The sequence below is a fragment of the Electrophorus electricus genome, chromosome 5, assembly GCF_013358815.1.
Source record: "Electrophorus electricus isolate fEleEle1 chromosome 5, fEleEle1.pri, whole genome shotgun sequence".
Lineage (NCBI taxonomy): Eukaryota > Metazoa > Chordata > Actinopteri > Gymnotiformes > Gymnotidae > Electrophorus > Electrophorus electricus.
In genome coordinates, this window is record NC_049539.1 from 16491615 (window position 1) to 16516901 (window position 25287).

General features: G+C 39.2%; 1 protein-coding gene across 6 annotated transcripts in view; it reads left to right on the top strand.

Moving 5' to 3' along the window:
- Positions 1-25287, top strand: part of ank1a (ankyrin 1, erythrocytic a) — a 120964-nt gene that overhangs the window by 82226 nt on the left and 13451 nt on the right. For 5 of the 6 annotated variants that reach the window (XM_027016865.2, XM_027016862.2, XM_035526554.1 and 2 more), the window contains 37 exons: positions 1965-2066; positions 4457-4555; positions 4772-4870; positions 5203-5301; positions 5571-5756; positions 5945-6043; positions 6132-6230; positions 6544-6642; positions 7157-7354; positions 7681-7779; positions 8171-8269; positions 9110-9208; positions 9653-9850; positions 10213-10311; positions 10761-10859; positions 11204-11401; positions 11597-11695; positions 12075-12173; positions 12283-12381; positions 12542-12634; positions 13340-13412; positions 13573-13593; positions 15939-16035; positions 16323-16401; positions 16693-16808; positions 16957-17181; positions 17285-17439; positions 17729-17940; positions 19559-19763; positions 21360-21456; positions 21582-21810; positions 22061-22189; positions 22367-22486; positions 22589-22673; positions 22818-22892; positions 23104-23235; positions 23587-23742. In XM_027016865.2, coding sequence (XP_026872666.2) covers positions 1965-2066; positions 4457-4555; positions 4772-4870; positions 5203-5301; positions 5571-5756; positions 5945-6043; positions 6132-6230; positions 6544-6642; positions 7157-7354; positions 7681-7779; positions 8171-8269; positions 9110-9208; positions 9653-9850; positions 10213-10311; positions 10761-10859; positions 11204-11401; positions 11597-11695; positions 12075-12173; positions 12283-12381; positions 12542-12634; positions 13340-13412; positions 13573-13593; positions 15939-16035; positions 16323-16401; positions 16693-16808; positions 16957-17181; positions 17285-17439; positions 17729-17940; positions 19559-19763; positions 21360-21456; positions 21582-21810; positions 22061-22189; positions 22367-22486; positions 22589-22673; positions 22818-22892; positions 23104-23235; positions 23587-23742 — 4567 coding nt within the window. Of the gene's footprint in view, positions 1-1964; positions 2067-4456; positions 4556-4771; positions 4871-5202; positions 5302-5570; positions 5757-5944; positions 6044-6131; positions 6231-6543; positions 6643-7156; positions 7355-7680; positions 7780-8170; positions 8270-9109; positions 9209-9652; positions 9851-10212; positions 10312-10760; positions 10860-11203; positions 11402-11596; positions 11696-12074; positions 12174-12282; positions 12382-12541; positions 12635-13339; positions 13413-13572; positions 13594-15938; positions 16036-16322; positions 16402-16692; positions 16809-16956; positions 17182-17284; positions 17440-17728; positions 17941-19558; positions 19764-21359; positions 21457-21581; positions 21811-22060; positions 22190-22366; positions 22487-22588; positions 22674-22817; positions 22893-23103; positions 23236-23586; positions 23743-25287 lie in introns of those variants that run through there. The other variant, XM_027016867.2, reaches the window with a different exon arrangement.

The following is a 25287-nucleotide window of genomic DNA, read 5'->3' on the forward strand; positions in this document are numbered from 1 at the left end:
CCAAAGTTTACACCTCTCTAAATCTATATTTATGCATAATTTTTTTACATTTTATTTCACTGTATACACAACAGCTTCTGAACAAAAATATATTTCTTATGGATGAGTTAATTCAGACTTCTTAAAGATAAAGAGTTAAAGTCTGTCAGAAAAAGATTGGTGACTGTTAGACCATGCAAATCCTTCTTCAGTATGAGCTCATAGAAAAGAGATGTGCAGATGTGAAACGTAGCTATAAATGCATTCTCACGTAAGTCTACATAACTTTCAATATTGCTGCAGTTGTATGTGACTTCTAAAACTGTCACACTTACTTGGGTCTACAGAAGTTTATTGGTTTGAAAAAATTAGAAGAGTTTGTTCTACTGTGTCAACTGCATTAGACTGTGTTATAGTGTCAAGTGAAGAGGGAGAGAGAGAATAACTACCTCCTGGCTGCGAGGTAATTATGGAGTAACAGTAGACAGTCTGCCTCACATCCACCACAGTACTGGAGCTCATTCTGAAGTACAGTGGCTGGATGTATAAGTCAATAATTACAGGCTACTTTTTACAACAGATGCCAGCAAACATACTAAACGTGATGTGGAGAATGCAAAGGCCTGTTGTAAATAACTCTAGTTATTAACTCTAGTTAATTCAAATTAAACAATGGGACTTTTTCTGTCAGTTAGAAGAATTTGCATACACATAACCCTGTAGAAAAGCCCACAGACTGACCAGTAAAGTGAAGTGCAGAGCACACAGAGGTTAGTCTAACAGCATTCAGCTCCTCGTATTCGCCTGTTTTCATGCATATATGAATGAGTGGTACAGACACCACCCACCCCTAAAATATGCACACACACACACACACACACACACACACACACACACACACACACACACACACACACACACACACAAACTGTCAGGGGTCCCAGATCTTCTCTTTGATCTATAGACTGTGTGGCTGCACTTGTGTTGATGGGACTTGCATGGCAAGTGTTCACTTCTTGAACACTCCCTGGTCCATAAGGCTGTCTGAGGGAACCTCTCCACAAGATTTGCTGTTTCAGGCTTCTGTAAAAATCTTATCTGAGTGCTGCCCTCACTCTGGCTTTACTCACAGCACCTCTTCTCTGTCTGCTATGCCACTCCACTGCCTGACTGCTAATGATCTCATTCTCATTCTTCTTATGCTCGCTTAAGGGAGAATGCAGTTGAGGTGAACCTGTAGAAAAGGATTTTGAAAATAAAATTTAAGTGAAAGATTGTATGTTCACTGGATCCAAGCAAGGCAGAGGAGCATGTAAGTTATTTGGGATCCTATTGCCAGAGGATGTGATGGACTAGTAGACATTATTCTTGTGTATCTTTTGATCATTTTTTTCATGCAGACTGATACAAGCAGGGGTTTCTAAACTTTTTGTGTTGAGGACTTCTTTATTTTCCTGACTCCAGGCTCCCACTGGTGTGACCTGGGCTTGCTTTTTATCATGGTAAACACAATTACCAAAAAAGTAAACAAAAATTTCCCAAGAAACCCAGGGAAACTGAAAACTATCAGACTATTGTAAGTAGTACCTAGACCATTCCGGTGTCCTATATTCCATTTACCTACTGTTATGTCTTTAATTTTTGTGAATCTCTGTATGGTGTCTTCACTATTGTCTTTCAGAAAAGCATCTAAAGTTGTTCTGAAAGCATCTTGTGTTGTGCTGGTACACTGCTCCTGTGTTTAACACTGCTGGTTGTGTCTGGATCTAATGAATGCTAATTGTTATGTATCAGGCCACCACATCTATCTGTCTATCACAGAATATGTCAAATGGCTGTAAAGTGTTCCTGCCATATAAATGGAACTTTTGTCTGTGTTTCATTTCTTAGGGGTGTTGTGTGATCCCTTTAATCCTAAATAAGTCAATCAAATAATCTGACTCCTGTTCTTGCCACCTCTTTGTATGTCTGTATTTCTGACTCAGACTGATGCTTCCACAAGTTTCCTACGTGCTGCCCGCTCAGGTAACCTTGACAAGGCTCTCGACCATATCAAGAATGGCATCGACATCAACACAGCAAATCAGGTGAGAGCTGTCACTATCCCTGTCCCCGTCTCTGACACCTCTGCTTCTCTCCCAAAGCCTGAACATTACACCAAAAAATGGCTGGACTCATAGCTGCCATTTTGACTTTGGTGAAATAATGTAATTGAAGTCCACTATCCAGTCTGCTGATCGAGTAAGTCTGCCTTCAAAAAAAAACCCTCACCTTGATTTCCAACCCTATGATCATGATAGTACTTCTACAGCCTTGCACCTTTCCCCTCCATTTCCTGCTGAATATTTCAGTGTGTTGCATCACTGGAAAAGCGCTGTTCCGGAATACTGAAATCCAACAAGGGAATTAAAGGCACTAGAGGTGCAGTGGAGTAAATCAATGCTGAGTCACGAGCATGTGAGTGGAGATGACCATTACTGCTGAAACATAAAGCAAGTCTGACATTCGAGCTGTGTTTTGCAAATGGGGGATCTAGTCAGGGCTTACTAGTCAGGGTCTGAGTCTTACTCAGCCTAGTCAAGCATCTGGCTTGACCAGTACAGTGATGAGCACATGCCTCCTTGAAGTCATGAGTTTAATTAATGGAGACAACCACCAAGCTGTGGTATTAGTGGGATACCTTTCACACAAGACTTGAGCAGCTGAACAGGGAGTTTCCTCTTTCACTGTGTCATCAAGAGACTCTTGACACTTATGCGTGATAACATGAAAACAGGGTGTGAGACCATGGAGAGAAAGTCTTATCATTGCTGCCCAGATACACACCAGAGAAAATAAGTGTGTGTTTGTGTGTGTGTGTGTGTGTGTGTGTGTGTGTGTGTGTGTGTGTGTGTGTGTGTGTGTGTGTGTGTTTGTGTGTGTGCTTGTGGCTCCTTTCTTTTCTTTCTTTCTGCCTTCTGCTTTGCTGTGTCTCATAAATCTCTGTGGTGGGTCAGCACAAATCTGGTGGGTTTATAAAGACAGTGGCAGTGGGGATAAAGATATGCTGTAAGTGGAGTATCTTGTGGGAATTCCACAGCCAGACCTACTGGCTCAAATGATGTGCATAACCAGAACTGCATAAGCTGCATGAGCTGCATGAGCTGCATAACCAGAACTACTAATTTCATTCCTGCATTCTAAAATAGGTATATCAAAAAGATACCATAATCAAAACCATAACTAACAATGGCTAACAATATATTGATATCAGTATTTACAGTTAGCATGATGTCATGCTACCTGGCAATGCTAATGCTTATATATTGTTAGACATTTTAGCATTAGCATTGTTTGTTTGAATAATTCCTTTAAGCTTATGTCTATGAGACTCATCAAGGAGTTATTGAAATGTACTTCACAAAAGGTGTGTACCCTGCACGCTGCTGCATTTACAGTAAGCCACATTAGTATTCATCTCACAGTATATAGCAGCACATATACTGTTAATGAATCAACACAGTATGATGAAAAACTGCCCATCAAAGGGAAACACATCCCAATATCATAGAACAACATCTGCAGAACAAATGAGAATAGAGTACTCTGCATTGTCTCAACATTGTCATAAAAAATGACAGGTCAGATATAGGATTATGATTTATCACATGCAAATCTGAAAGATCTGGAAAACAGGTATATTGAGGGTAATCACTCCTAAACACAGAGGAAATCAAGATGTTTGTAATTACTGCAGGATACCCCATCCTGCAGTTTCTTAAGGTATTCAGATAGTGTTATAGCCATTAACACGCCTTGCGTACTGTGATAATTTGTAACATCAAGAGACACCTTCTGGTGGTATGCCTCTACTACAGCTGCTGAATGTTGTGCAGTATATCTCCAGTATTTGACATGAACCCTAATGTTTGCGGAAAACGTGGCCATATTTTGCCATGTCTGCCATGAACGATTGTTACTGTTAACTGTTACTCATGCTTCTGCAGTCTGTTTCTTTCTCGTTCTTTTCTCTCTCTCTCTCTCTCTCTCTCTTTCTCTCTCTCTCTCTCTCTCTCGCTCTCTCTCCATCCACATTCATTTCTTTGATTGTTTTTTTTTTCTTTTCTTTTACTTCTGATGGGGTGAGTGGTCTCCGGACTCAGAGGGGGATAATATTAGTGATGTGAGAAAGGTCCAACCTCACATGTCCTGTGTCGCTGAAGGAAGGCTGTGTGAGGTCAGACCTATCCCACATGGCCTGTATTCTTCCCAGCGGAGAGACCACCGACCCCCTTCCATCCCAGTCATCATCACCCTCACTCTCGGATGCAGTGTTATTTTTTTTGTAATTTCATAGTCCGACATCAGGACCTTTTCATATTCATGGGCAGGAAGAGGATGCTTTTATTTTGAAGTGCCCATTGATTCTCTTGGGCAATGTTGCACTGTACCACCACCTCCAGTGTGAGGTCTATTCTGTTCTGTCTTCCCTTAACAGAATGGACTCAATGGGTTACATTTGGCCTCAAAAGAAGGTCATGTTAAAATGGTGCTGGAGCTACTGCACAATGGCATTGTACTTGAAACCACCACAAAGGTACAAACACTTTTGCTACTGTCAAGTGGAACTGCAGAATCAAACATATTAGTTTAAAATTAAATTAGTTTAAAATTAAAATATGTCCTAATATTTTTTCACTCCTTTGAGAAAATGGTCATTAATCCAGCAAGAGTGGTCCTTATGTGGTCCTTCCATCCCAACAGGTCCTGTCTCTTGTTGCTTATTGTCTATTTTGCTTTTATCCCTGTGCAGAAAGGGAACACGGCCCTCCACATTGCTGCATTAGCTGGACAGGAGCAAGTGGTCACAGAGTTGGTTAACTATGGAGCCAATGTCAATGCCCAGTCCCAGGTAAGGCTCGTAACTATACAAAGGACACCTAAAAAAAGAATCATATTCTAGTACCGTAAATAGCAAATTTGTAGTAATATCTGCTGAGTGTGCCATTACAATAGCGTCTATTTAAATGCAAGCATTGTGAGGGAAGTATTAGAAGGAATAGACTAATAATCTTTACTTTAATCTTTACATCTGGTGTGGCCCTGTGGTTGGATGTCATCCAACAGAAATAATTATGCTAATCTACTGTCTGCATCTAATGTCTGCTAATTTCTTTTTTCTTAATTTTTTTATGCATAGTGTGTTTGCATTTGCTCGTGTGTGTGTGTGCTTGCCTACAACAGAAGGGCTTCACTCCACTCTACATGGCAGCACAAGAGAATCATCTAGAGGTGGTGAAGTTTCTCCTGGAGAATGGAGCCAACCTGACCATTCCAACTGAGGTGAATGATCTTCTGCATTCTAAACAAATGCTGCTTATAAGCAAAGAGATGCTTATGTGTCTAATAACAGAAAGAGGTCATGTAAGATAGCATTGCTGGCTTTCATGCCATGTTAACATTGCATGTTAACATGGCATGAAAGCCAGCAATGCTATCTTACATGACCTATATATATATGATATAAAATGTAAATCATTATAGACAAATGTGCAACTGTGCAAATTTTTTTGTATTTGTTTACCTTTTCCCTTTTTATTTCTTTTTGTCAGGACGGCTTTACCCCTTTAGCTGTGGCTCTTCAGCAGGGTCATGAAAACGTTGTCGCCTTGCTCCTCAGCTATGGCACGAAGGGTAAGGTTCGCCTCCCTGCGCTGCACATAGCAGCACGCAACGATGACACTCGCACTGCTGCTGTGCTTCTGCAGAACGATCCCAACCCGGATGTACTCAGCAAGGTTTGTCTTTTTGGGGGGGGAGGAGGGGGTGGCTTGTTTTTGCTGAAGTAAACCACAGGCATGTTTCTAAGATCTAGCCATTATTTCATAGACATGCATCAATAGCCGTTCCCAGGTCAGATATTGTCTGCATGTATAAAATGAGACCATATGTGTTATATGACTACATTTCCCATGGCTCCTTGCAGACAGGCTTCACACCACTTCATATTGCAGCACACTATGAGAACCTAAATATTGCTCAGCTACTGCTGAACAGAGGCGCTAATGTCAACTTCACTCCCAAGGTATGTATCCTGAATGCATGTATAAGCCGCCCCATATATCATTCAGAAAGTTGACAAAATGATACTATCTAGAGTGTCTGTGTTTCAGAATGGGATTACACCCCTACATATTGCATCCAGGAGGGGTAACGTGATCATGGTCAGGCTTCTTCTGGATCGAGGAGCCACAATTGATGCTAAGACTAAAGTATTTCAAGAACCTTATTTTAGAATAAAGAACAGTATTGCTTTGTAGAATATTAACAGGTGTGGCCAGTTTGATAACAGATGATGTGCTTTTAAGCCCTCACTTGCATTGGAGACATTGCATAATGATATTACACCCTTTTGGGGTTTTTAGCTGGATTTATAGGGCAACTGTGTTGTGTATTCGACACAAGAGACCAATGCAACTAAGGAGCATATCTGCAAAATCAGTCATTCATTATTAACAGTCATTTGAGAAAAGTAAGTATTGATTTTCAGAGACTTTCTTTAATGTTTTTATCTGTTGCTTACAGGATGAGCTGACCCCACTTCACTGTGCTGCCAGAAATGGCCATGTTAGGATTATTGAGATCCTGCTAGACCAAGGAGCACCCATACAAGCTAAGACCAAAGTATGCTAGACAGTGGGCCATGGGCTCCCAGGCTTATGATTTGCTTATGATGTGCTTTTCTGAGATGTGTTCTTTGTTTGTGCACAATCAGAATTTTACATGTGGTTTTATTATTACATCCCGCACAATAACCATGTAGTAAAGTGGAAATAACTTTAAAAATCACAGCTCAAACAGCTAACACAGTGCAACCAGTGTATGCATCATTTAGATTTTTTGAAAGAGCAATATTTCAGGTCAGAGAGTACACAAGGTATATTAAAAGAACCTGCATTGAGTAAACTAGTAAAGGAGGCCAAAGGTTGACACATCACAGTAGAACTCATTTAGCAGGAGTAGATGAGAGGGAGCAGAAATACTACAGTAAACGTTGTCAGGAAGCATGAGTTACCAAGGTAGCTACTATGTGGAGCATTTATTTGACAAATTAACATGAAACTAGATAGTTAAAAACAAAAAACAGCAAAGCCTGCCTTTATGGATGTTTGACTCTGTATTTTTAACCCTCCCCCAGAACGGTCTTTCTCCAATTCACATGGCAGCTCAGGGGGACCACATGGACTGTGTGCGACAGCTCTTGCAGTATAATGCTGAGATCGATGACATCACACTCGACCACCTGACACCACTACATGTGGCGGCACACTGTGGGCACCACCGAATGGCCAAAGTGCTGCTGGACAAAGGAGCCAAGCCCAACACCCGTGCACTGGTCAGTTCAGAGCCAACACCCTGTCACTGGTCAGTTGACATACACTTCCTCACAATGCAAGGCTATAGTTTATGTAAATGTAGGTTTTTTTAAGTCATGCTACATACAATCCCATGCATTGGTGAGATCAAGCCCAACACCCTCACACTGGTCAGTTCTAGCCCAACACCCATGCACTGATCATTTCTAGCTCAACACCCGTGCACCGGTCGTTCACATACACTTCCTCACAATGTAAGGCTATAGTTTATGTAAATGTAGGTTTTTTTAAAGTCATGCTGCATATGGTTTGGTTCCTCATACCTGTGCTCTTGTGATATGTTTAGAATGGCTTTACGCCTCTCCATATAGCCTGTAAGAAGAATCATATTCGTGTGATGGACCTCCTCCTAAAGCATTCAGCATCCTTGGAAGCTGTGACAGAGGTATGAAACAAAACACTGTTCGAATACACCAGTTTTCTCCTATATCAATATCTCCTATATTGAATGTGAAGTGTAATATCTGTAATATATCATTTGCATGAATTGAAATTAATGTACAAATATGAAATTATGGCATTGGCATTACCAATATTCCAAATATACGTTAGCGCCACTTTTAGGCCCCATGACGGTGTTGGTTCATCTCTAGATGTTAATGTTGGTCTTGCATTTACACATCATTTCTCCATCTTTATCAGGAAGCACAGGAGGTGTGATAAAACCTTACTGAACTTTGAGTTTGTCCTGTTTAAGCAGCACAGTGCAAGACCTGAACACTATAGTCAAACATGCCATTAAGTGTCTGTGTGTATGTCTGCGTGAACCACAACAGTCAGGCCTCACTCCGCTCCATGTTGCCTCCTTCATGGGCCATCTGAATGTAGTGAAGATCCTTCTACAGAAGGGAGCTTCTCCACATGCTTCCAATGTGGTGAGTCACACACAGTGTGATTAATATGACCATGCTACACTTTCAACATTCAGAGGAGTCTTTCATCACACAAGCTACCTGCAGTAGTCAGCTACACTGACAGTCTCCTAGGAGAACCTTGGGGGGGTTAAGTCACTTGAATTAGAACACAACAACAGTAGCTACCAGCTGGAGCTAAGCCCAAGTCCTCTGCCTGCTTTTTAAAGCACACTCCTGATAAAATAAGCCTGTTTGCATTGGTCTTTCTGCATAGGTATTTCTTTCTGAAGACACCATACAAACTTCCACAGATAATTTGTATTTATTGCTAATAACTTTATTACTCTCATTTTTAGAGTAAGGTACAGAGCTGCATCAAAGTTTGAAGGAAACTCATATTAATTATATGGTACCTGAGAAAATTGAAAACTACATTTGTTGTCCTAATGCACCAGCCAAATGTCCCAAGCCCAGAGATGCACCCCTGCAGGGTTGTGCATGAAATAAGGATTTGGGTAACTGCAAAACCTGCCAGTTTTGAGTATAGCATTAAGTGCCAAATACAAAAATAGTCAAGAGAGCCAGGTGGCATTAGAAGGAACAGAGATGGCCTGAGGACATTTCTGAATCCACTCTTCTGTATTTTGTGACTCTGCTGTGGTACAACTGAGACTGCTGGTAAAGTGGACGCCAGCTGCAGTCTTGGGCAGTCTGATAACTGGCTATGAACCCATAGCTATTTCACACTTTTTTCACTTGGAAAGGCTTTACTGAAGACTGTGACGTTTGTGGTTTTATACATGGCTATTCATTTTAAGCACAATTGCATGCTCACTAGGTACTTTGCATTTGTGTTTGTAGAAAGTGGAAACACCTTTGCATATGGCATCTCGAGCAGGTCACTGTGAAGTGGCAGAGTTTCTGCTACAAAACGCAGCTCCAGTAGATGCCAAAGCAAAGGTATAAATATCCCTCAATCACATAAATCTCCCTCTATCTATCTATCTATCTATCTATCTATCTATCTATCTATCTATCTATCTATCTATCTATCTATCTATCTATATATATATATATATATATATATATATATATATATATATATATATATATATATATATTTTACTACTGGACACTTCAGTTACTCACCTGTAATCGTCATCGGATATAAATGTTCTATACATATATGCATTAAGACATTTCATGATATTGAGTCCAGGGAGAAACAGATTTTAAAAATTATTAAAGGATGAAAATTAGGGAAGTTAAGATGGAACCAAAGTACCTTGCTTTATGGCAAGGCCAAGTTACATGCTATAAATACATGAAGATTTATGTGGGTCCACCTAATAAAGAAAGACCTGCCCTCAGTGTGTCCCACTGTGTACCCACTGCCTCTTTTAGGATGACCAGACACCGCTGCACTGCGCCGCTCGCATGGGCCACAAAGAGCTTGTGAAGCTGCTCCTGGAACGCAAGGCGAACCCAAACTCCACCACCACAGCCGGACACACACCACTGCACATCGTTGCCCGAGAGGGGCACACACAGACTGCTTGCATCTTGCTAGACATGAATGCCCAACAAACCAAGATGACCAAGGTAGCATTCCAACAACCTGCTATTCCTCACTCTAGGGAACAACATTAGTTGCCTGTTGTTAGTTTTTTTCCTGTTAAGTTTCCTGTAAAATGAAATATGTTACTGTTCCTTGTACTGTTTGAATGTTACTTCTACTTTGAGAATGAAAAATCCACTCAAGGAGGATAGGTTCCCTCTTGAGTCTTGGACCTCCCAAAGTTTCTTCCACAGTTTCACCCAGGGAGTTTTTTCTTACCACTGTCACAACTGGCTTGCTCATTAGGGATGTGGATCCATTCCTTTGTAAAGTTGCTCTGTGAGGGCTTGTGTTGTAAAAGCACTATATAGATACATTTAAATTGAATTGAATGGTATAATTGCAGAAAGGCTTCACTCCCCTCCACGTGGCAGCGAAATATGGGAAGGTGGATGTAGCAGAGTTGCTTCTCGAAAGAGGAGCCAACCCTAATGCTGGAGGCAAGGTACATTTGCATGGACATCCCCTTGAGCTGTAAAGAGATACCTAAAGAAATGTTACTTGGCAAGTCGTTCTAGACAATAATATATGTACTTTTAAGTACAGGCAATTGTCTCTGGGTTCTGTATGCATCACAAACTGAAATATTGAAATCTTTCATCTTATTTATATAAACCTCTTACACTCAAAGTTCCAAATTAGATTGTCCATGGTCCAAACAGACCTTGGCTGAGAAGAGAGTGGTGGATCACTGGCAAATAGACCCAACAGACCAAGCAAGCACAACTGACTTATTTTGAACAACTGACTTGTTTTGCACTTATGAGTAGTGTTATGGTCTTTACTAATCAGACACGTGATGGTGTTTCATTAAAAAATTTGGTACAAAATCTGTATTGTCCCTGACAGAGGTTTTTGTTAAACTTTTTTTGCCTTATTGGTTTTCTCTCACAGAACGGCCTAACACCACTTCATGTAGCTGTACATCACAACAACCTGGACGTGGTCAACTTACTTGTTAGCAAGGGCAGCTCACCGCACAGTGCTGCAAGAGTGAGCAGCTCTCTGTAATGCCTTAAATAACACAGAAAACCAACTGTTAATGTTCTTTTGTTTTACAGTGGCATGGTGTGTCAATAGCAGATGAATTGATGAAACTGAAATTGAAGTTAAATGGAGCAAACGGTCATATTCATTTGTAGATTATTAAAAATCTGGTGGTCTGGTGGAGTACATGACATTAACATATATATTTTAAGTGTCTCTTAGAGAACAGGAATCATAAGAGAAATATATAGATATCACCTTTCTGTTAGGTTGCTTCAAAACGTATTAATTATTTGATCAATTTGGACTGACAGAGCCAACTTACAATAACCCTTGATGGTTCTTCCTAGAATGGCTACACTCCCCTCCACATTGCCTCCAAGCAGAACCAGATAGAGGTGGCCACTAGTCTTCTGCAGTACAGTGCCTCCCCCAATGCTGAGTCATTGCAGGGGGTCACTCCCTTGCACTTAGCTTCCCAGGAGGGTCTAGCTGACATGGTCTCCTTGCTCATCTCCAAGCAGGCCAATGTCAACTTGGGCAACAAGGCAAGTGAACTTTCCTCTGATCTTTTTGTTTTGTTTTGTTTTTCAGAAAAAAATAGCCCTCATGGTGTATCAAGCATTGAAAAATTACAATTCAGGTTTTTTTTTTTTTTTGAAGGGCTATTATTGAACTATTGCAGTGCTGTCTGTTTGGAGAACATTAATTACCCTGGCAGCATTTTTCTGTTCTCTCCTCAGAGTGGGCTGACCCCCCTTCACCTGGTCGCTCAGGAGGGCCACGTGGGCATTGCTGACATTCTGGTGAAGCAGGGGGCATCTGTGTATGCTGCTACACGGGTAAGGCTCCCACCAGCTGGTACACAGATCCGGATTTTGTTATGGCCACATACTACTGCATTTTCTAAAGGTTATTCAAGAGTGTCGAATCTATACAGGCTGCAACACAGCGATTTTTCCTACAGCAGATGTCTGGCCACAAGGTGTATTATTTTGTATATTTTTAAAAACATTTTTGTTTTTTATTAGTAAATTAGTAAATTACTAAAACCAGTCTCAGGTGGATTTATTATTGAAATGTCAGACCATTCTTATAAGTATTATTAAAATAGTTAATAAAAGAATGATGAAAAGGCCTAAGAAAGATCTTCAGAAAAATGAATTTAAGATATCCATGCCTCTGTTTTTCAATAAAAAATGTTATCTTGTCTGTTGTTAGATGGGCTATACTCCACTTCACGTGGCTTGTCATTATGGCAACATTAAAATGGTCAAGTTCCTCTTGCAGCAACAAGCCAATGTCAACAGCAAGACACGGGTAAACAGATGAGATGGGTTTGGCCTGTTGTCTGCAGTCAGTTTACAGCTCTTTTGATCATTCATGTTTCTGCTTCCACAACCCTTATTAGTGTTCTTTTATGTTTTAGGTTGGATATACTCCCCTCCACCAGGCTGCCCAACAGGGCCACACTGATATTGTGACGTTGCTTCTCAAACATGGTGCACAACCCAATGAAATTACTACTGTAAGAGAATAGGTTTTTTATTTAGTTTCTATATGTTTAATATAGTTTCTATATTTCTTATTCTACTATTTCCTACTTCCTATATTCTATATATGATTATTCAGTAATTCATATTGTGGCATTCATAGTCACTAATGACCAATATTTCATTCGCCAACAGAATGGCACGTCTGCTCTGGCCATAGCAAAGCGGCTGGGATATATCTCTGTAATTGATGTTCTCAAATTGGTTACTGAAGAAACAGTTACCATGGTGAGAAAATCTAAAGAAGTTCTATTTGCACTGATGTTTCTCTGTGACGAAAACTGTCATGCCCTGAAGGAGAGGATAGTGTGATCGACTGTCACTCTGGAGAGGAAATGTGTGTTCTGGGTGCTATCCCAGAGAGCTGGGTCTTGTGGTCAGAGCTCAAGTTTATCACTTGGAAGAGCGAGGTTTGAGGGCTGGGTGTTGTCACTGCCCTTTGCAATACTTTGTCTGTCAGAGAATGGAACACTAAACCATTCTAAGGATTAGGACACAACTCTACTACAGGTCTACAACACAATCCCTAATATCTAAATCTTTAAATATTATTAGGTATGTTTTTGATATTATAGGATTATTATAAGTTAATTGCAATTAAAATTGTAATGTTAAAATGAAAATGGAAATGAGGTATATCAGGTGATTTCCTGATGAAATGTTCAGAAAACGCTTCATGTTTGAGCTGTTACTATTTGTTGCCATGAGGTTGGCTATTTGAGGAAACCAACATTTACAGACCATTCTAAATTTTTTAATAATTGTTAAAGAAAATTGTCTGTAATTTCTTGAAAATCATTTTTGACATTTATAGTGTCAACTGTCAAAAATGTGATTGTGTCAAAAATCTTGAATGAAATTGTACGTTTTGACAGGATAAAAAACACCTATTGTTTAATCCTGTGTATTTCACTTCAAATATCTGTTTCTTAGACCACAACTGAAAAACATCGAATGAGTTTCCCTGAGACAGTGGACGAGATCTTGGATGTATCTGAAGATGAAGGTAAGCACTAGTTTTTAGTTTTCTTAACTAGTTATTATACACTGTCTTTAAATTCCCTGTAAATACAATACCCAGTGTTCTTTGTAAAAGAAAAAACAAGAATGGTAAATTCAACAGCCTTCAGAAAAGAATTTAAATTGTGCTCCCTTTGTTTTCATAGGAGTTGCACAGCTAACGCTAGGTATGAATATTTATCATCTCTGTGTTCTCTACAACATTTATTGCACATAACAGTCATAACAGACTTACTAACATTTTTACTCTTGTGAAAGTGATGATGGGTGTACCATAGCATGTATTCATCAACAATCATTCCATCTAGCCCTTAGCACTAACCCACCAGGTCCCCTCCTTCAGTTTTGCTGAAGTTATCTTGTAAACAAAAGCTTCAAAAACAAAAACTTTAATTTGTACATTTATGAAAGGCTCACCAGATTTAAAAAAACAAAACAAAAAAAAAAACAACAACAAAAACATGTTCTTCTTTTTCTGTTATTGTTGGGGATCAAGTTCAGTATAGGATTTTGCTTCCAAAAGTTGTTGACTTTCTTGAAGATGATTCAGTTATACTGAACTTTGAATAAAGGCCATTTTTTAAAAATACACTTTTCCAAATCCTGACAATTATGCTAGTCTGAAAAGGTGTGTACAGTTCATTTTGTCAATGCAGTAAATCATAAATTTGTCCTCAGTTAAAAACGGCTGATCAATGGTTCATTTCAGTTCTGAGCTCACATTAATAATTTTGTACTGAACATTTCTAAGAAATCTTTAATTTAATTTGAAACATATAAGGTAAACTGAAACATACATTCCTTTGTTCTTCAAGCCAGTGAACAGGCGATAAGATTTATGGTGCAAGCACAGTGATCTATGTAGCACAGTTCAGTTAACTGAACGTTTGTCAGCACTGATCTAAATTTAGAGGATGACTTCCACTAATGTCCTGAAGACATACCCATTATTAAAGGATCCAGGCATTTCCAGTCACAAATGTACATAGAATATAGGGTCAACACATTTACCTCACAACTCTTAGAGAAAATGCTTAAAGGAACGAAAGTTTTTTAATGGATTTATTTCATACCATCATCTGTGAATTCTATTTAACTAGCTTGGGGTGAACCCAGGTTAATGGGTTTGCAGCCTTCTGCAAACAAAATTTAAAACATGCTGCACATTGGAACACTCTTGAAATAATGAGGGACAATTATATGTATGCATATTGAGTTATGGATTTATATTTTTGAACTTTAAATGGTTTTAAATTGTGACTTTAAAAAGAGTTTATGTGCAGATGATTGTATGTATATGTGACTGAACCAATGGGCTGGCCTCTACTACAGTGTGAAGTCTGGTTCTTTTAAAGGTTATTTAAAAGATGTGGCTCTTAATAGCTGGCTTGTTTTTTTTTCTTTATATATAGCTTATTATGTGAATCAATGAATCAATGTTTTTCTTTGAAGCTTAGAAATCATTATTATTATTATTATTATTATTACTTAAAAAGCCTTAATACTACTACTACTAATAATAATAATAATAATAATAATAATAATAACTTTTTGTATAACACTTTCTTAAAAACTTTTCTTTAAAAAAGTGCTTTACAGAAAATAGGAATAATAAAGCTTAATAAATAAGCTTTATTTGCCAAAATTAAAAATAAATTTTATTTGAGAAAATGAAAAATTAAAAAGAGACATTAAGGGAATAAATAATTTATATACTATATGTGCCAGTGCACATGTGTCCTGGACATGCAAGTATGGACTCTGAGGGTTTTCCCAGTTAGCTACATTCTCTGGCATATACAGGGTGCTGCTGTTTGTTTGTTTGTTTTTTTCTGTTTTAGATTCTGTACAGGGAATAAAGTGCTTTACTATTATTATTACTATTTAGAAAATTGAAAAAAAAATGAAAAAAAGTTGTGATCTTTGTGCAACAATGAAAGAATGAATTGCATTAATCAGGTCCTGCAATAGTACCAAGCATTGTATCAGCACAAAACATTTCATTTATAACATATTAATTTATAAAGAATAGGCCTCATTTATGAAACGTCAGCAGAACATAACTTTATGGAAAGTTAACTTTAGGTAGCCAGTTTTGAGTTTAAATAAGCCATATCAAAGGGCCACTGCTATAAATCAGGTTGTGGATACCATTTATTATTTTACCAGAATCTTTCAACCTGGATGTTTTTTAAGAATTGTTAAGCCACTGCAGGTGATCGTGATTTTTAGAAGCACTGCTTTTACAAGCAAATTTATGTATCTATTTAGGACATGTTCATGAATGAGGCCAGATGCGTTTGTGGTCTGTATGTGGCAGTCCCTCATCTCACTAACATCTTTTTCCACCTTTAGCTCGATTTCCACCTTTATTGCACCATTCCCGCTCACTCTTCCTATCCGAGCTGTAGCATCTCCTAATCCTGTTTATCTTGTCATCTCTGCCTTGTCTGCCTGTGATCCACTGACCGCTTGTGTTCCTTCTCTTTTTTACTCCTCCTTCTTACGCTAGGCGAGGAGCTGCTGGGAACAGAGGGTGCCAGGTACTTGAAGATGGACGACTTGAAGGACCATGATGAGGAATTCCTCTCCCCCAAGCCAGTGATAGAGTATGAGAGAGGGCTGCAGTAATGTTGAAAATTATTCAAATGTAATGTGGGGAGAGAAAAAGCAGAGGATAAGCAGCAAACAGCAGAAGAACAATTATAATACAGATGTTTGAATTGCATAGTGAGTTTTGTGAATAAAGTCCATATGGTTCTAATTTACAATGGACAATGAAAACAGGCCTTGAATGCAAATCACACTGGAGAGGCAAGTGGCAAAATAGTAGGCATCCCATTTTAAACAGTCTGACATGGCTTTACTTATTATTATTTCATACTTCTGTCAACAGAACCTACTCACCAGCTATTCCAAGGATCCCTTGTGTGTCTCCTGAAACAGTCATACTAAAAGAGCATGACATTGAGCAGGTATATATAAGTCATCTTGAGAAACAGAAATCCTTCCTAAGTTCACTTTGCTTACACAGCTGATGAAGGACCTCTGTTCGAAACACTTTGTTTCTCTGGAAACCTTCACTGAAAGTTTTTATTACCTTTATTACCTCTATGTCTACAGTACACTGCAGATACTACTATACTAAATATAAATGTGTGTGTGTGTGTGTGTGTGTGTGTGTGTGTGTGTGTGTGTGTGTGTGTGTGTGTGTGTCTGTTATTCTATATTTATATGTTTTGTCTTTCTGTCCTTCACTCACACAGCAGCATACCCCTCTCCCCTTGCCCAAAGAATATGATGAAGATTCATTAATCCCAAGCAGTCCAGCCACAGAAACCTCAGACAATGTCAGTCCAGTAGCCAGCCCCATCCACACTGGGTATGTGCAGACTACAGTTATTCAGTGCTGTAGTTATTTCCTGAACCAGATTAAGGACCTTCAGTACAACTGCAAAGTCCATAGCTGCTAATGGTTTGATATTTCTTCTTCACAATAATCAGCCAGTCATTTCCTTCTGGTTTTGCAGCTTCTTGGTGAGTTTTATGGTGGATGCACGAGGTGGCTCAATGAGAGGGAGCCGACACAATGGTCTGCGTGTCATCATACCACCACGAACATGTGCGGCCCCAACACGCATAACCTGCCGCCTGGTCAAGCCTCAAAAACTCTCCACGCCACCCCCTCTGGTGGAGGGCGAGGGGCTCGCTAGCCGGATCATCTCCCTGGGTCCAGCTGGCATGCAGTTCTTAGGGTGAGTAAAGAATCCTGATGAACCCTCCAGAAAAGTCTTGCAGAAAGCTGTGTCAACGCTTTAAGTTATGACTCACAGCTTTTGTTCATCGGTTCCTCAACAGACCAGTAATCGTAGAGATCCCACATTTTGCGGCTCTTGGCCGGGGAGACAGAGAGCTGGTGGTCCTGAGGAGTGAAAATGGTTCAGTCTGGAAGGAGCATCGAAATCGCTATGGTGATGAGGTGTTGGAGACCATCCTCAATGGCATGGATGAAGGTGTGTGCTAGGTTTTTTTTGCATCATTTACACATCATCTTATTTTACATGACCTAATATCACAGTTGCTTATGGTCACTTAGGTAAACAAGGTTAGTTTCAATGAGGAACTTGCTGTTGACTACTTTATCAATGGCCTTTCTATCAGGTCTCGAAGAATATTAAATGAATTGGGAGGACCACAAGAGAGCTACTAACTTTGTTACTAATGGCATTAACCAAGTAATTATTTTGACTTAATTTGATTATTTGATTATTTTGACTTCACTGCTTTTGTTTTTTCCTTTAGACTTAGAAACTCAGGAAGAGCTTGGTAAGAAGCGCATCAGACGCATCATCTCCACTGACTTCCCCCTCTACTTCGCTGTGGTCTCCCGCATTCAGCAGGAGAGTGAACTGGTTGGCCCAGAGGGGGGTCACCTGGCCAGCAAAGTCCTGACTATGGTCCAAGCCAGTTTTCCAGAGACAGCTGTCACCAAGCGGGTTCGTCTCGGACTGCAGGTGAGCTGGGAGGATGAGCAGGAGGAAGAGGGAGGACGATTGTTAGCTTAACATAGTATTTTACAAATTTTTATTTTATTCCTATTTGGTCTTGTCTGTGTTGTCATTTCTTTTCTACAAATAAAATGCAGAGCTGAGCAAATATTTCATTAACCTTGATCTTGTGAAACGGAAGGAATGCTATCGTCTCATCAGACTGGTTTTTTTTACAGTTGATATTGATATGTAAGGTGTGCTGAGTACATTACAGAACTTGTACTGTTAGGAAGAAAGGACATCGGTTGAGTTGAACAAGAAGGACAAAATTACGTAAGACATGAGGTACAACAAGCAGATGAAATCAGGTGTATAATGAAAACATTAGTTCACTATGGCTGTAAAACTAAGGGTTTACATGTCTCTGAGTCATCTAAACAACACCCTGTGCAGTTGCTAAGGATCTATAAAGTGCCTCTCCCAAACCTTGCAAATGATTTCATCATTCCTGCTGTGCTGGCGTGGTAGATATTTACATATTATCTGTAATGTAGTGGGTCATGGTGTAAATCATTTTCTGAATGTCAAATTGCTTGTATAAGTTTTGTGGAAAAGAGGGAAGAGTATGTGCAAGAAGACTGAACCAGGAAGTCATGACTGTATGATGAACATTAGGAATGTGCCTTTATCATAACTATCAGTAAGCTTTTGAAATTATAGTTGCTTCAAAAATATGTTACTAATATTTAAATATAATGACACTTCAAAAACATAAAATTCATGAAAGTTATAAAAGCTAACAAAAGTTTAATCATTTCTTCCAATACTTTTTAATATTTTGACATAATCATACTGGGTTTGAATGCATTTTGTTGCCATACTAATGTAACCAGAAGCTCATACCAAAGTTTTTACTACCAGTAAAACAGTATAACAGTATTTAACCATGCACTATCGTTTTTCTTCCATATATATATATATATATATATATATATATATATATAAAGAACTAATATTTACAAAAGCCAGCAGTAAAACATACTTTAAAACCAGATATGACTTTGATTTCAATACTTGCACCTACAAAATCTTCAAAATCACTCAAAGACATAACACTATGATATTTGCTGTTCCGTTTTTTGAATAAGGTTTAATATAATAGAAAACATTTTGTAATTTTTTTTTTTTTTTACATTAATAAATATTTCTGCCTGACCAATTGTGTGTTGCTTGGTATTCTGTTACTGTGTCAACTGTCATTGTTGCTGAGACATTAATGTACTGATATATTCTCTCTGTCTTTTTCCTTCTGCTTCACCCCATATATATATATATATATATATATATATATATATATATATATATATATATATATATATATATATATATATGATCTGTCCTCTCTTCATTTGCTCTTCATATACATTTGTCATTTATATAATCATATTGTGTTCAAATTCTGAAATTGTATATCATTGCATCCCTTTAATTTCTAATCTAATTCCTTATTACTTCTTTTAATTGTGTACATTTTCTCTTTGTCCTTTCTCTGTCTTGCTTCTTTTTCCCATTTGCATTCCATTTTATGTCCCCCAATATATATGTTCTTTTTTTTTTATTTGTTCCACCCCTGGTGCACTAGGCCCAGCCTGTCCCTGACGAGCTGGTGGCCAAGTTGCTGGGGAATCAGGCAACGTTCAGTCCTGTGGTGACTGTGGAACCGAGGCGCCGTAAGTTCCACCGGCCCATTGGCCTGCGCATCCCGCTGCCCCCATCCTGGAAGGAGAGCCCACGAGACGCCGGCGAGGGCGACACCACCAGCCTCCGTCTGCTGTGCAGTGTCATCGGTACAACTACACTGTTGTATTGTGGACTCTGGGTACAACCACACTGTTGTAGGGGGGTCCCTGGGTAGAACCACACTGTTGTAGGGGGGTCCCTGGGTACAACCACACTGTTGTAGGGGGGTCCCTGGGTAGAACCACACTGTTGTAGGGGGGTCCCTGGGTAGAACCACACTGTTATAGGGGGTCCCTGGGTAGAACCACACTGTTATAGGGGGGTCCCTGGGTAGAACCACACTGTTATAGGGGGGTCCCTGGGTGGAACCACACTGTTTTAGGAGGGTTCCTGGGTAGAACCACACTGTTGTAGGTGGGTCCCTGGGTAGAACCATACTGTTGTAGGGGGTCCCTGAGTAGAACCACACTGTTGTAGTGGGGTCCCTGGGTGCTGAAAACAGAAGCTCATGTTATATTTTACTTGCAAGGATTTACCTTTTATAATAATGATTCTTTAATATCTTTAAAACTATATAATATTTATGTTGCACTTTGAGATTTTTGACTCAAAATTAGGTCTTTACATAGAATAATTAAATATTTAAGTATTTAATTAATTAAATATTTTAATAAGTATTAAGTATAAATATTATTAATTAGCATGTATAAGTATTTAAAACACTTATAGAGCTTGCATCCCAGATCATAAAGTTAAATAAGTAAAACAACAACTGAGCAAAGGGGTCACGATATAGTGGGATATAGTCCTTCAAGACATCAGGAATATATATCAGGGTTAGTCCATTAAGGACTTGAAACATAAAAAGTAAGACTTCAGAATCAATGTGGGCCTTAACTTTGTAGCCAGAGCAAATTCAATAACACTGGGTTAATATGCTCTTTCTTACTAGGGCTTTCCAATACTAGTACTGATTCTGCATAGCTGAAGCTTAAAGATGGTCTGGCAACCATTCTTATGTGACACTGAAATAATCATTGTGAAGAGTTACACCAAGATCCTTAACTGTAGTTTTTGCTTTAAAGAATAATCATCACCAAAACTTAGATATATCTGTGAAATGACATGCAACTGAAAGCCATCATTACATGAGCACTAGTCTGCTTAATTAAATGCTTGATTTACACTCCATGCTTTCATTTACAACAACAAACACTGTTTAAATTAGAACAGTCTTGTACTGGTAAAGTCTATAATCCATTATGTGTCATACAGAGTTTGTGTAAGCCATCCTCAAACTCTTCATCACTGGTCAGTTTGCATAAGCCATCCTGTAGCTTTTCATCAGAAGTCACTGCTGAGGATTGCTATTAGCAGTATGTTGGACCACTCACAGCTCAGCAGTTACACAGACATGGCAACAGGCACAATTAACTACAATCTGTAACTGTGCAGAGCCAACTATTAGATACACCTGAGGTACAAGATAGCTGTTCCTAGTAAAGTGGCCAGTGACCAAAGATGATAATCTACCAGCACAATCCAGTTACCCAGTAAAATCCAGTTATCCAGTAATCATTATTACTTTCTACTGTGGAAGTTACTATAGATTACTAGAGTTACTAGAGATTATTATTATTATAAAAACCATCTGAAATTTTTAAGACTAGTTGAGTTAACTTCAGGCCCTCTGTATTTTTTAGGTGGTACTGCCCCCGCCCAGTGGGAGGATATAACTGGGACTACCAAACTTATATATGCCAATGACTGTGCCAACTTCACCACCAATGTATCTGCACGGTAAGACAACAAAATTCCTGAAAAGACAATGAACCTTGTAGCATGTCTTTGGAAATCACTGTTGATGATTTTAAGAAGATTTTATTCTCTTTTTTTATCCCGTGGTTTTCTTTTTTTCTCCACAGTTTCTGGCTAGCAGACTGTCCTCGAACTGCAGAAGCTGTTTCCTTCGCCAACCTGCTATACCGTGAGCTGTCCGCGGTGCCCTACATGGCCAAGTTTGTGGTGTTCGCCAAGATGAACGAGGCACGGGAGGGTCGACTTCGCTGCTACTGTATGACCGATGACAAGATGGACAAGACCCTGGAGCAGCATGAGAACTTCACTGAAGTGGCCCGCAGCAGAGATATTGAGGTCAGACAGGAAAAAGGGAGCCTTAATTAAGAAATGGAGAGAATACGACAGATGGTAACCCTTTAGTTTAAAGACCCTACTAAAAGTATTGAATCATTTATATAACACTATAAACATGCATTTATAAAGGCTCCTTAAAGAATTGAATCATCTATATGACTTTATAAACATGACCAATCATTCACTGCCATTATAAATGTGACTGAGCTGTAGTTATTTGTACTTTCTGGTCATGTGTGGCCACTCTCAGGTATTGGAGGGCATGCCATTACACTTGGAGTGCTCCGGGAACTTGGTTCCAATGCGCAAAGCTACCCAGCAGCCCCGCTGTTTCAGCTTCCAGGCTTTCAGAGACAACAGACTTCCTGTCTCAGTAAAGGTACATGCATCCCATTTTGTTTCCATTCACTTACCAAGTTACTTCAACAATGTGCCCTAATCTCTTTATCCTTCATTTCAAGCAGGTACCTTTGACCAATAGGGACTGATATGGCTTTGGCATATGTTTCTCAGGTTATTTTCTTGGCCTTTGCTACATCTCTTTCTACTCTTTCAGGTAAGAGATAGCAGTAAAGACCCATCTGGTTTCTTGTCCTTCTTACGCAAGTCTACCAAGTATGAGGACAGCCAGCAAGTACTCTGCAACCTCAATATTACCATGCCACCATGCATAAAGGTAATAAAAAAGGTTTTATATATCCTACAATTTCTTAATCAAATAATGAGATACATATGCACATATCTTAATTTGAATAGTCCCTTTATTTACCATTATCAGATAATAGGGGGTGATGACAGAAGAAAGACATTAACCCCTTTGGCCCTTAGAGAGAGGTACAGTGCTCTCAATGAACCAGCTATGGGTAAGAACAATCCTGCATATAGCTCTCATGCATGCTTCATGTCCATACCTCATTCTACATTTGCTTGATCCTGCTTTTAAGAAGATTTGAGCTCTAGGATCAGACTACAGAGGGTCTGAGCCAATGATGGTCTGATTTCTGCAGCATCAATGAGCGCCATGGAAAGGACGGAGTTAAAGATGGCTGTAATAGCTGAACAGCTGGGACTGAGTTGGGCTGGTGAGTGAGTGAGCATGTGTGTGCGTGTGAGAGTGTGTGTGTGATTGCTCATCAAGGTATGTCTTGCCAAGACATATCTGGAGGCCCATTACTTCTTTGTACATTAATCACAAAATTGTATAGAAATTGCTTTACTTCAAATGTTTTTTTGTTATCACAACATTTTGTGTAAGTTTGTAAGTTTTATAAAGTGTCTGTAAATCTTCTGTAGAACTGGCTCGAGAACTTCAGTTCAATGTTGATGAAATTAATAAGATCCGTGTGGAGAATCCCAATTCCCTTCTGGAGCAGAGCTCAGCATTGCTTCATGTGTGGGCAACCCGAGAAGGAAAGAAGGCAAAGAGTAAGTGTTCTATCCACTGTGAATAAATGACTTAAGACCCACTATCCAAACAACCTGGCACTGTAAAGATGATTGTAAATGTTACAGAAGAAACATTTTCTGCATTTTCATTTTCAGTTCCTATATTACCATGAAAAACTCATCAGTTGATATGTAATTTATTTAATACAAATGCAGCAAAAATGTTTAATATTTGATAAGATTTTGATTTTACTTAATAATCATTTAAAAACTGTTAAAGAAGTATTAAAAAGCATTATATTCTAATATTCTGGTTTTAACATAGGTGTCTTAAGGTCCTCAGTCCCTACTGTCTTGCTATGCTCTGTTTTTTACGTTCCACTGCTGTAGTGGAGAGCCTGTTTGTGGCTCTGAAGAGCATTGATCGAATGGACATTGTGAACATGCTTGAGGGACAACAGGCAGGTCAACAGGGGAACCGGGAACACGAAACATCTAGACGCCGCCACAATGACCGAGACCACCTTTCTACTGGCATGATGAATGGTAAGAGATGCTTCAGACCATTGTTCCTCTGTGACCCCCCTTCCCTGTCCTAAGATACCCTTCCTCCCTGTCCCATGTGAGCCCCCACCCCAACCCTGAACGCCAGACTTCCCCTCTCCTCTAGCTAACAGCCACTCCCGTGTTATTTGTTCCAACTGCTCATGTCCGAGAACTTGGCTGAGAATTCCACCTAATTGATTCAACTGTCACCAGGACCAGAACTGAGGAGATCCCTACAGTCTGCTGCCATCTTTTATCTGAGTAATATTAATCAGCATTTCTGTAGATAACATGATGTATGTAAGACTTTATGTTCAGGTTGATTTGTCACATAAACAAAAGTATGAAAGCTGCTCAAAGGTGCTCCACTCCCAATAATTACATGAGGTGGGTTTTATTAACATAGTAATAATGCTAATATTTTTGTTTATATTAAAATTAAGTAAAAGTTATCTCTTGCTACCAACATAATAGTTACAGTAATAAAAAGATCATCGTGATTTGTAAATGACTGGCACATGTTTGGATGAATGAATTGTGAAACGTGTAGAGACCATTGCATTGAATTACCTGCCCCTTGTTAGTGGATTTAGGGGCCACTGGTAAGCCGATACCAGATGAAACATGTTTGCAAGCTGGCGTGTTAAGTTGCAAAGGCTCAGGGAAAGAAAGGGGACAAACCGATGTGGTGCACTAAAGGTTAGAAAAAAATAGCTTGTGTTTAACCAAGGATGATACAGGCAGTCAGAGCAGCTGAAGGAGAATGATTGAAATATGGGCTGCATGCTTGGTGTGTGTGAGGACTCTGGCAGTTTAATTTTGAGTAAGTTGAAGTTTTTGCCAGATACACCAATATACCTTTTTTATACCAATAAAAAAGGAAATGCAGTAATATAAATGTTAAAGACCACATCAGGACTTCAGCATCTTTCAGTTTGTTAGACAAATCTATGTTATGGTTCATCTGTACAATTACAGACTGTATTTCCACCCCCACCCCCCCCACCCCCCCCACCCCCCCACCCCCCCAAAAAACAGAAAAAAAAAAACAGTCAACTATAATCTTATGGTCAGAAAATGGCAATGTAGAAGGGCTAGAGAATGGTTAGACAACAATAAAATATGCCTTCTAATGACTGTAATGAACAAAGGGGAGGAGAAGGAAAAAGATAACCCAGATCTCAGATCTGAGCTGAGCTGAGGTGTTAAAAAAGTAATTTAAGGTAATGTTGAAACAGGGAGGTGTAACATCCATTCATCGTCATGTAAAACCAGTGAATCATTACTTAAATATCTGTTTCATACTCAAACTTCAACATCACACTGTAATAGCAGTCACAAAGCAAATGATTTTTGAAACAGTGGAGAGAGAGGTTGCAAGTGCAGAGAAGCTTGATTAGCGCTTTTCCCGACGCAATCAAGAATACAGGCAGATAGGGTTATTAACAGGGACATATCCATAATTACAAACATGGAAGCAAGCAAAAAGCCGAAGTCAAAATAACAAAACCACCAAAGCGTTTCACCTTAAGAAACTCAAAAACT